Source organism: Dermacentor silvarum, chromosome 5 (assembly GCF_013339745.2).
Source record: "Dermacentor silvarum isolate Dsil-2018 chromosome 5, BIME_Dsil_1.4, whole genome shotgun sequence".
Taxonomy (NCBI): Eukaryota; Metazoa; Arthropoda; class Arachnida; order Ixodida; family Ixodidae; genus Dermacentor; species Dermacentor silvarum.
In genome coordinates, this window is record NC_051158.1 from 101,201,239 (window position 1) to 101,213,883 (window position 12,645).

The 12,645-nt window shown below is 44.8% G+C and overlaps 1 protein-coding gene across 1 annotated transcript in view; it reads left to right on the forward strand.

Moving 5' to 3' along the window:
• The window catches only part of LOC119454283 (uncharacterized), a 32,059-nt gene that overhangs the window by 16,375 nt on the left and 3,039 nt on the right, over window positions 1-12,645 (forward strand). The window contains exon 4 of the mRNA XM_037716253.1: window positions 2,610-2,908. Coding sequence (XP_037572181.1) covers window positions 2,610-2,908 — 299 coding nt within the window. The remainder of the gene's footprint in view (window positions 1-2,609; window positions 2,909-12,645) is intronic.

Genomic DNA, 12,645 nt, shown 5'->3' on the forward strand with positions numbered 1-12,645 from the left:
CTTCTAGACTCCGTTGATCGCGTCGGCTACCTGTGGCATGTGCGCTCTCTCCCTCTGTCGAAGCTGCCACGGGGCCGACGTGCTGTTTCGCTGACTTGCGTGACACGCCGTGCGCGCTTTGATTTAGCGCACTTTGGGGACAATCTTAATAATACGGTTGTCACGCCACCGTCAAAATGCACTCATCGTCATATTATGATCGTCATCATAAGGGCATCATGCATTCGTTCTCATACCGTCGTCGTGATGCCCTCATGATTTTCGTTTGAACTTCATCCTAATCATCATCCGACTTTCTCCATGGCGTCCTCGCGACAAAGTGATCGTCAAATCATTGACGCCATACCGTCGTCGCCATGCAGTGGTTTTACCATAGGCATAATTTCATCAACATCATCCCATTGCTGTTATACCGCCGTCGTTATACCACCTTCATCGCTCCACCGACGTCATTCTTTCTTCGACATTTCATCGTAATCATGCTATTGTGATTGACTCGCGATTATGCCGCCTTTGTCATGAAATCGCCGTCACAACGTCGTCGTGCAACAGTCGAGTCATGCATCAGTTCTCATGCAATCATGCTAGTGCCGTCGTGGCCGTTCCGTCGTCGTCAGTCCAGCCTCATCGTCGTGTTGTCGTCATAGGTTGTCGTTACGACATCGTTGTCATAGGCTCGTTGACATTTCATTGCCCTCATACAATCAAATCAAATCAAATCAAATCAATTTATTCTCCAGTTTACATTCTGGACGGTCATTTTGGGTTAAAAGCTACATACGTAGCTTGACGTGACCCAAAAGACCAGGCAAGGCAATATCACAGCAAACAGTGTGCGCACATGTACATAATTCACATAATTCCAACTGTCGCAGGAATTCCTCATGGACGAAAATGCATTTAAAACAACACTACATTAGCAATACAAGCTATACAAAACAATCAAACAACAGCTATACAACAATCGTCTTTATATCATGGCAATCCTTTCAGAATCGTCATGTCTTAACGAAATACCATCGCCGTCATACACGCCTTTGTTGTTCAATCCACATGTTTCTTCATCCTAATCCAATCTTGGTCACTGCGTCCTCGTACAGTCGTTGTCGTGCCGTTATGCTTATGGGTGATCTTGGCAAGCGAGTGTTAGAGCAAAGCTGGCCGATACCTGAAACAGTTTATATCAGATGTAGCCGACTGCAATGGAAGTGTCAGAAGTACCACGACAGATATTAAGTAACGTGACTCCTGCAATAGAATGATTTGCTACATTGCCTGAATGATACTAGCATTGCCATTGACAGTCGTCATAAGACGGTTCTGCCGTAGTTTTTTAGGTTGCATTGCGCTAGTGGTGTTTTGTGATTTTATTCACCACCATAAAATAAAGCACCTGCTTCTGTGGAACTGCAGAATTTCCAACGAAGTGCTCATTTTACAAATTTCGGTGGACTCTCTGAGTAAATGCAATGTGTATAGGGTGTCCCTGCTAAAGTTAGCCAAATTGTCCAATGAAAAAAATATTTTAAAAAGTAACAGGCCTGCGCGACACACCCACAGCAGCGACAGCGTAAGCTGTAGGAGTGGCTCCATAGGACACTGTCGTAAAATATTTGAAGACGGTAACTTAAAGACCGCTGCATGCACTTCAGGTCTTGGCGGCGAAGCTGACGCGCCGCATTTTCGGCAGCAGGCACTAGATGTTCTTCGCGGCGAAGTCTCTGTGTGTCGTTTTCATGGCGACAAGCTGAACTGTCCACATTGCGTCGACAGCGAGCTGCGGCTTGTGCTATTCTCTGCACAGCGGTCTGCTGAGCCCTACGTTACCTAGTTGCAGCCGCGCGCATAGCTCTAAGATTCTCTTCTTCAGCAGCCGTTCGTACTTCGCGAGGAAGCGGCATAACGGGTACCGAAGAGTAAACACAGGTATCGAGACTGCGGTGCACATGTCACATCCCTTGACACGCGGCACGATGCGATGCAACAGCTACGTGTCGTGACGCCTGGTGGAATACAACGCAGCTGCAATTCAAAGTTTGCAAGCATTGACGCTACGCGGCGCGCATCTCACATCGCTTGACAAGTCGCACAATACAATGCAACTGGTGCAATAATATGCCACCGCTAGGCAAAGTGTGCACCTATCAAAGCTATGCGGCACGTATCTCACATCGCGTGACTTCTCGCACGCTAGGACGCTTGTATAGGACATGTTTCGGCAGCAGTTAGCAAGCGCCGGCGTGGCGCAGTGGTAGAGTAGCTGGGTGAACCCGAGTACGAGCACCCGGTTTCGATCCCGGCGGGAAATGGGTATTTTTTCTCATTCCTGGTGATAGCTGCGACAGACACCGACGGCGGTGAACAATATGCCGAACCGAAACGTCTATTGTATTGAGCCATTTCAGCTTACGCAGGGCAACACGGTGCAAGGTACAATTTCAGAACCTACGGCGTTCGGTCGTGAGAATGCTCATGACCGAACACAGTAGGTCTTCTGACTGTATCTTGGACCTTGTTCTTAGGTCTTTTTTTTTTCATTTAACAGATCCAGTTAGTTGGGACACACGTTACGTATAATCAAGCGAAACAAATTTCTTCCTCGCACACAGGTGAACCAGCGACGCTTGGTCACTGCTTACGATATGCACACCACTCTCGTGGCACTCTCCCGCTACCCCGACGCAAGCTTCAATGCTTCCCTTACTACAGAGAGGGGCCTTAGCCTGCTGGGCCGCCTGCCTCCAGAGAGAAACTGCGAGGATGCCTTTGTACCTGCAGAGTTCTGCGAGTGCATCGCAGCTGGCAGCGACTTGGACGAGCAGTCAATCCTGGTGCAGTCATTCGCCAACTTTGTTGTGGGCTACCTCAACAGCCTAAACGAGGCCAACTTCCCTGCTATGTGTGTCAGGTGAGCCCAAAAAGGGGCTTTAGAGCGAAAGCTCTACTACTCCATGTCTCGCAAGGTCATTCATTGCGTCGTAATGACCTTGAGCCGGCGGAGCAGCGTGAGCCGCCGGAGCGCAAGTGTGACAGGTGTGACGTCACGCTACGTGATCCGCTGCGGAGAGGCGTCGCAGCTGTGCTCGGTACCACGTGACTAGGCGAGGGTTCAACGGCTGCTTAATCGGCGCTTGGTTCCTCAGTCTGGCCATGGATGGCGCGCTGGCTGGGCCGTGCGTGCACTTCATCGCGATCGACAGGCTGAATCTGATCATCGAGTAGATATAGCTAGATCGCAGGCTGCGAAATCTCAAGCAAAGGCAATGCTGGCTGCCCAAACACCGGAGCAAAGGGAGGCCAGATTAGCACAGTATAGAGAAGCTTATCAAGCGCTGAAGCGTGCATTAATGAAACGCTGTGTGCAACGTCTTTGCAAGGCCAAGCCAGGTAAATAGCTTTCGCTCGTGGTAAATAGGTTTCCAGCAGTTAAACCTCAGCCAATTTTTGTATTGGAGTACAGTGTGTCGACGGCTACGTGTGACGCACTTGTCAGCTTCCGTTACTGGCGTGGTTATATATTTGTAATCACCTAGACCACCCGCCACGCATCACAAGATTCCTCGCACCTTATGGCTGATTGATTAATGCCGTATTTTGGTAGTGCAAGATACTTTCGAGTGCTACAGGATGGAGCAACTAACCAGGACAGTGTGGTATGACATCAACTGGCTTTTACCTGGCACCTCACGTTTTTGAAAATAGAGACCATATGTCCTCACTGCGAACCCTCTACTGCGTATGGGCTTTGTACCGCTGCTTCTCGCTCGCTCCATTGCGGCAATTTAATGTAGTGGCGCGCAATGTGAGAAATACTGCCGCTACTGTGTTTAGCCGGATATCGAGTGCGGCTTTTCTACAGTGTTACTGTGTCCCTTTGTGTCAATATTGTGTCAATATTCCTCAGATACCTCTAAAAACGAAACACATCAGGCTGAGAATGCCAAGAATTGCTAACTGTGAATCACATTTTAATAACATGTCCGGCGTTGGAGGAAAAAAGACAGAAATATTTTTATGAACTTTACAAAACACTAACACCACTTCATCCCTCCCTGATCCTAGCTGAAAATGCGCTTCTATCTCTAGACAATGTTTTTAAGTTTTTAGATGAAACATGTTTCTTAAAGAAATTTTAACTAATGATCTTTGTTGCTTGAAGCACTTTCATCAAATTATATATTTTCATCCTGTGCATGGCGCATCATAGCCTGAGTGGCTTTTGCGCCATAAAACCTTACCTAACTAACTAACATCAGGCTGAACATGTAAGCTCTGCGAATAAATTGCGACTATATTTTTGTACTAGGCAGAAATCTTTTGTGCGTGTTCAGTCTCGACGCATTCAACCATCTCCCCCCCCCCCCCCCCGTCATGCATGGATGACTGTGTGGCCGTGTAAACTGGGCTGATCCAAGATATAGTGGCAGCAAAGGTAGTCACTTGTGGGTTGCTCCTAATACCAATCCACGACATGCATCCTTCCATTCGTTTGCTTGTGTGCTCTAACGCTGGCTATCCTGCAGGCACTGCAACGTTACAGCACCCATAGGCCTAATAGCATCACCCGATAAGGTTAACCTGTAAGTGTCCCCAATACCAAAACTCAGAATATCTACCGCGAGGCCCTCATTGCACTTCGACAACCATCATTCTATGGCTTTAGCTTAATTTTCGTCAACATAAAACAAGCTAAGCGTCTGCACATGCTTAATGAACCAGGGCACCATAGACAACGCCACGATAGCTTCCTACCCAGTTCAGGCTTTAAAATAAGCACTGGCAAGTTTAGTACCATGTGTAGAAGAAGTGAAATTGTTCTGCAAGTGAATGAGCCTTTTATTGCGATAGCAATTATATGGACACTACAAGCGGATTTCTGCCGTCGCCGTGAGGTTCCGTATAAAGTCCAATGGCGATAAAATCGTCGCCGCGCGCCGTATGCTGTATGTGCAAGTTTAGGCGCGCGAGGTACGCGCGCTTTCACGGAGAGCAAGCACACAGCGGAGAGAAAACGCGACGTCTTCCGTCGTGCGAAAGACCGTCGGGGGATGGGAGAGAGGGATGGGAGGCGACGTTTAGCTGCGGCACCAATTGCGTATCTTGCGACCGAATGCAAGGGGAACTGGCGACACAATACCCCACGCGAAAGGAGGAAAGCGGGAAGGCAGCCTGGGAGGGAAGGGGTGCGTCTTCCACTCTGCCAGCAACGGCGTACTTGTACTTTGCGCGGTGGCAGGCTGTCGCGCGCACCGTATCTTCAAAGCAATCTCCACACGGTTCTTACGTTTGTATGCGCTGTGCTTTCGCCGCTCATTTCCGTTGAAGCGATAGACCGCACGAACCTTCGCTCGCTGCGGACGCGCTTGCTCACGCCAGCGTTTTTACAGTGGTTGTCTGTGGTCATCGAGTGTGATCTATTCATGTCTGCTTGTGCGCGCTGATACCATGCTTGTTAATTCCGTTAGTAAACGAATGTGTCCAAGTTTATGCAGCCGATAAAACTAGTATCCTTACTCCGAATAGCTCTATACTAATTTGCTATCGGAATTGATGCTTCGCCTTTCGTGCGAAACTACGACTTTTTTTCATACATGAGAAAATCACCAGCGCTGCTACTTGCATATGGGCATTGTGTAGACAGAGACACCAAGCGGAAGAGTTGCAGCTTGAGAAAGCTGGTAACACTTAATCTTGATGGTGCTCACAACGAACACAGGCCAAGGAAATAATCTACAGACATAGAGTGAAAGAGCGTTGTGTTCACTCGCTCTCTGTGTGACCGTTATTTCCTTGGTATATGTGCGCTGTGAACTGCCACATCTAGCTGTCTCGTTGTCTCTTCAGTATGTGTGTACTGTAAATACCATCGAACGGAACAGAGAGTCCATATAATACTGCAATAGATACAATGAGCAAGAAACATGCCTTCCGATGCAGCACATCTTTATAGCGGCACAATTTTCTATCAACATCCTAAGCCTGTCGTTGCGCTGAGAAACGCTTATTCGAGTTGCTGTGCAAAACAAGTTTGCCTTTACAGAAAAGGAATGACATTTGTTGAATTGTTTTGACAAACTGGTCGGTTATGCAGTATTGTGAAAAGTTGGCATTATTGAAAACCACCGTAATTTTTGTGCAAGAAATAAGCAGAAAGGCGACTCCAGAGATTGGACTAGATAAAAATATGCAGCAGTGAACACGGTGAACCGATACTTGCATGATTGTTGAGGTGAATAGAATTGCCGAAACATTCCCGACATAGTTAACATGTTTTGAAAAGGACAGCTTATGAGAACTAAAATGTCCAAAAGCAAATATTTAGGGTAGTGCTTTTCTGCTGCAATTGTTTGTCAGTGATTCAGAGAGCACAGTATGACTGTGTTTATTGCAGAACATAATTAATATATTCTCTCTGAGGCTTTTTAGGAACCTATTACAATGAGGAGCAAGTGTTGTGACATTCCTGAGCACCTGAAAGACAGTACTGGTGATTACATAGCAACACAAATGACTGACATTCACTTGAACCTTTCAACAGCGTCATTTCATACCACATCATTTAGACAAAACATTAAAGGAACACTAAATACCAAAATAAGTATTTCAGCTGCAGTTTCAAAAAGATAAGCTAGAAAAGACAGAGGAACGAAAGATGGAACCTCAATTAAGTTCCCGCGCCAGCTCGCCGTGACTTCATGAATTTTGACGCAGCCTGCGAGGGGCCTAGTGAATTTGATTTCGGCAAATGTGGACTATATTTCATTCCAACAGAGCCACGAAACTGAAGTGAGCAACTTTTAAGCAAGTGTACTGAACAACAATAACCAAAATACAAGAAATTACTCTGGAGTGTACGCGTTAGGTTCTGGCACAAAATTCGGAAAATTGCCTTTGACCTTCATTTTCTCTTCTAATATTTACCCTGTTGTCACAAAATTAATGCACAAAGAGTGCTGAAGGAATACTAATCTATCTTAAATGATTTAGTGCTTCCCTTTTAGCATTCCTTTAAAGCCAGACCTGTAAGTTTATTAATCGCACCAGGTGTCCCAAGTCACCCATATTCAAATCACGGATCCTTTACCTCTCTTAAAGTTTCTTTGTATGCCATGCCACATAAAACTGAATAACAGGAGTCACTGTAAAAAGATGAAGTGATCCTAGTGTGGAACAACAACACAGGCCTAAAGGGACTGACAACAGATTTTTAGGACCCGCTTATGTACGCCACAATGAAACGCTCATCATCGCAAGTAGTTGTGGCTGCAGCTGTTTCAAAAACGTGTGGAAATTTTGCAGAATTTTTCGATTAGAGCAATCTCCCCCCCCCCCCAACAAATATATAGCAGCCCCGATGCCAGTAATTCCGAGAAGTAAGACCGACGCCTATAGGCTACCTCGCTAATTGGGAAAGCAGAACGATGGGTGACTTTCGCAGGAATGAGTTTAGCTTTCATTAACCATTCGCAAAAACTCCTTCCGAAAATAAAATGTAGCTGCAGTGAGTTACTGCCTATGTGGCTGCTGCAAATCCTAGTGCTAGCTAGCGACAAAATTGGTGCCCTATTCTTGCCGTGGAAGCGAGTTTTTGCAGAGCTCCCATGGCCTCATAGAACGGGGTATAGAGCTTGCCGCCCGATTTCGGAGACAATGGCGCCACTTTTCTGCTCATAACATTTGAAGGCTTAGCTGCGCATTGGAAGTTATTGAAAAAAAGTTATAATAGAAAAAATGCATTGCATTTCAATATATATTTAAAAAAACGAGTAGCCGCAGACATTAATCAAAGGTCGCATAATGGGGCGTCCTATTTTTTGTCATGCTTTTGCCATGTGCGTGCGCCAAAGGTAATTTTTTTCTATTTCTTGTGAAGAAATAAATATACAAATCCTCGTCTAATGAGGAAAACAGTGCTCGTTCAGTCAGTACAAGACACAATATTTCCATCAGCGAGATTATATAGATTTATGTACTGAATGTTTGTCTGACCCTTTAAGAGAAAAATTGGCTTCATGGCCTAAATGGAAAAAAACAAGGAAGCTTTGGATGGGGCTCAGATTATGGTACTACCTGAAAACCTTTGTATGTAATTGCGGTACGGCCTTTCGTTTGCCACTTTTATAGTGTGTATCTATGACGACATAACACGCTATAATATAATTTTTGTAGGAAACCATGGCTTGAGCATGTCATGCATAAACCACTTCCTTTTAGTTAAAAATATTGTTTCTGGTCCTCGTTTAAGGGAGCTGCCTACGCATTATTTACAGCGCAACATCTTGTTTGCCTAAGAATTTCACAGACTAGTTATTTAAATTGACCATAATAAAATGCGCGCAAAGTACAGGGGGGCTTTAAGGGTACCAATGTTTCAGGCACACGTCAGCCAAGTTCAGCAGTCAACACGGTAACCAATCCTCCCGAAGTCTTGCATACTAGCTGTTGACAGAAGTGTTCACAGAATAATAAGGATGAGAAGGTGAGAGGGATGCTCCTGGTACTTGAGAAGCCATAGCAGATTTGAAGCTTTATCGTGTGTCATATGCGGAAGGGCCGATCATGCCCAGCTTTCGTTTACTCTCTCACTTGCGACCACTCAAACAGGCTGACTGACGTGTAACCAGCAGTTTGTGGGACCACATTATCACAACATGCAATTTTTGGGACATCTACGGAAATCGGCGTCAAGCTTGATTCTGCGCTTCACTCGGGACGCATTATAATTTAGCCACAATTAAATTCTGTACGTCATGGTTTGTTGGGTGCTTCAGGAAATTATTTATTCACATACCTCATGCGATCCAGTTAGAGTAGCGCATGAGGCCGCAGGAAAATAATTCTGAACTAAAAACGCGAACAATCAACAAAACAAATCAAACAAAAGGAGAAAAAGACACACTCTCTCATAACGCGACTACGTATTCGGCAGGTAGATTATAAAAACAAAGCAACTAGAAATGTTTTCATACTGATATTTCTTCAAGAGACGGCATGTTGAATTCCGGGCTGTGAACGCTTTTAAACCACCTTTTGTGGCTTTTTCTTCTAAGGTTCCTTTTCCTATAATATTATCAAAATCCGTAACATCTCTCCCAACCGAAAGAAAAGAAACAAATGTAATACAGAATTTTTACTAAAGGAAATAAGATTAATAAGGCATAATCTGGGCAGGCACAGATGTTAGGACAGGTCTACATGAAAACCTAGTAATAGAGGTCTCTAAAAATATCTGTTGCAATACACTCAGTACAGAGCAAATCATGTATACGTATTCTAGCCCCCAATCATATAAGGGGTTACTTAAGTAAGCCGATTAAACTGAAGGTAGGTCATATGTTAAAATCTACGATTCAAGTAGACAGAAAGTGAAAGCTATGAATAGGGCACCTACAGCAAAAGTGTTCTACATGTCATACCTCCCAACCAGAAATAATTATTCTGTTTTATGTAAAACGCAGCAGACACGTAATCTTCTATTCGGGAGACTGCACACATTCTTAAGCCTACTCCCAGCACTGACATTGTTGGATACAGAAACATATTAACAACCCTTATTTACCTTGAGATACAGCACACAAAGCAGCAGCGAACTTCAAACACCAGAAACTGACCACATTGTTTTTTGTTCACAGAGACATTTGTTAGTAATTTTTGCTACCTATTTAGCCTGCTTCAGGAATTTATCTCAGCAAACTTGCCTAAAGCAAGTGCCCCCTCTGGTATACTCGTTACAGATTTTGCTTTGCTAACAAGAAAGCAGCGCCAGTACGATCAGAATTAATTTTTTTACAGTGCATTAAGCAATCTCACATGCCACCCATCTCTCAAAAGCTTTAGAACATCTTAACCAACAGAATTTCATTCACGTAAAACGTAATGCAACATTCGTAAAATTGTAGAATGAGCCCAAATATGTAAACTTCACTAAAAATTCAGGAGATTGGCCAGGTATAAATTGTCCAACATAACCTACAGTTCGTCTAAGTGGCAGTGACAGTTTTGTGCACACCTTGTCACAGCATGTAGATCAGATACTTTGCCATGCTGTTCAGGCTGCAGAAGTGCCGCAGGTTCCTATGTGGTGTAGAGGTGTCTCTGGTTCACAAAATCGTGACATACCTAAACAATACGAATTACTCAATTCATTGTAATCCTTGCTCAAACTGCAATCTTGTGATCAAGACCCGCCGGGGTGCCTCAGTCGTTAAGGCGTTGCGCTGCTGAGCACGAGGTCGCGGGATCGAATCCCGGCCCCAGCGGCCGCATTTCGATGGAGACGAAAGGCAAAAACGCCCGTGTGCTTGCGTTGAAGTGCACGTTAAAGAACCCCAGGTGGTCAAAATTAATCCGGAGCCCTCCACTACGGCGTGCCTCATAAGCAGAACTGGTTTTAACACGTAAAACCCTAGAAACAAGAAGAAGAATCTTGTGATCAAGATATTGTTACATTGTGAAAAGAGCATCGTACATCATGCTACATGAAGCTCCATCTGGTTGTACACATATCTGATTGTTACATCACAGGTAGTTATTTAACATGTAAATCTAATGGCAGCAAACATGAATCTGCTATCAAAATCTTCACACAAACGCACATCTGTACTAAGTGAAATGGGAATTGTACAACAAAGAAAATTGTACATGAAAAGCGTACCGATACCTAATTTCTTTATGCGGTGCAGACAAAGCACTGTCCCAAAGGACGATGCGCTAAAAATTACAAGAACAGACCCCTGTGTTTTAGGAGAAATGAAAAAAAAGTGCTTCTGTTAAAACAAACATTGCTGTTGTAATCTCAGCTTCTCTGGAAAATCAAAAACATTTACAAACACAGGAAGACACACAGGACACGATACACAAAAATACAGGCTGTCTGACGACACTCTATCCATGGAAGAATTTGCATACAAGTTAAATCTGGCAATACGTCGGACACAGCAATCAGGTGCCATCTCGTGCAGCCGTTAGTTGCGAATAAGACACATCGAGGTACTTCTAGAAATGCATGTACGATTTCCCGCTGACAAATTGCGCACACAAACAGTAACTTTCCCTGCTTAAATTTTGTGTCCATTCAGATCGATCAATCCCAGGCGCTAGCGTACTTCATAGCAGAACGCATATAAACGATAATGTTCTTGGCAACATGAATACGTTTCAGGGCAATTTTCACGAAACTGTTCGGTAAATATGCACTGCGACATGAACAACGAACATTCGAACAGCACATATTTTTGTCACTTTACTAATCATCTTGTGACACATATAACAAGGCACGCTTCACGCATCATAGACTGCAAGAATGCGCCAAGGCTCCGGATTTACCTTTCGATGTGTACTCAGCAAGAGCTCTTTCGTGTCACAGGTGCCATGGCAATGGCTGCACCGATGCTACATCCGGTGTAAACAGTGTTGAACTGCGAATGAACTACAGCGCGTTATAGCACAACTTTCGGTAAATTCTTCCGTGCATTGTGATTCGATGCGAGACAGCGAGGGTACCAGAGTGTTCTCATGAGCTGGAAACAAATAAAGCGAAAGATACGGTGCCCTGATAGCGTTACACGTGCTCAGGGGGTTTTGTATCGTTAACGCACACAAAAAGCAGCACATTTTCTCTCGACACAGCGTACACACGATTAAACTGCCACATCGGCCAGCTGCTCAATGCAGCGCGCACGCACAGTGACAGCTTAAACGGGAAAGTAATATCACGTGTAATTTTCCAGGTCATGCGATTGTAAGAGACCATGCAAGAGCCTGTTGACGTAATAGCTGCCATTTTGTTTACATTGTCTCTTCTGGCTCGGGTAATCGTAATCGCATGAATGGTGAGAGCGTAGTATTTCGATGTTATGTGAGGTATACGGTGTGCTTCAGCAAAGTTGTTTTCAACAGCTACGGCAGCAATCTGAGTAGCGCTCATGTGAACCTGTTACGGTCGGTAAACCCGTTTGAAATCCGCAGCATATCGTCGTTTGGTTGCCGAATGTTGCACTGTGTTCCTGTTGTTCTGCGGTAATCGTAATCGACGACATATTGAGAGTACAATGGTGTCATCAACACACATTGTTTGGTTTTGTGTGGCGTTCTGCGGCTGGTGTACTGCTCATGAGTAATGACCTCCATGCATCGCGCGCTGCTGCCACGGTGGCCTAATTCCATGCTGTGTTGTTAACGTCTTAGTACTCAATGTAAGAACGTTCACACTGTCTGTCACCAGCGCTTTCAGAAACTGCTTGCGTGTGTGCGTTTGCGTGCGCGAGTGCGTGTGGTATGCGTCGTTAGTGTGTCAGGGCTTTGCAAAAGTGTACATGTTATTACAAGCCTTCCGAAAGCGTGTTGTGTGTTTGTTTGTGTGTGTACATGCACGCTAGCATGCAGCTTTATTAAAACCATATTGCCAGCTATTGGTCGCGCATTTTCTATACGGCATAAAAATGGCCCGTGCATACTTCATTAGGTGGTAAAATTGGGTGGATAGCCAAAGAAAGCTACCTCCCCAAACCTGTTCAAGCATTAAACTTGAATGATTCCATCCAATATGGCTGCCACAAAGGTCCAGTTCGAACCAAGCTTTTTGCCAAACAGGCGGCCATGTTTGGTGCCAGTGTATCCAGTATGAACCAGTTTATTTGCCAAACA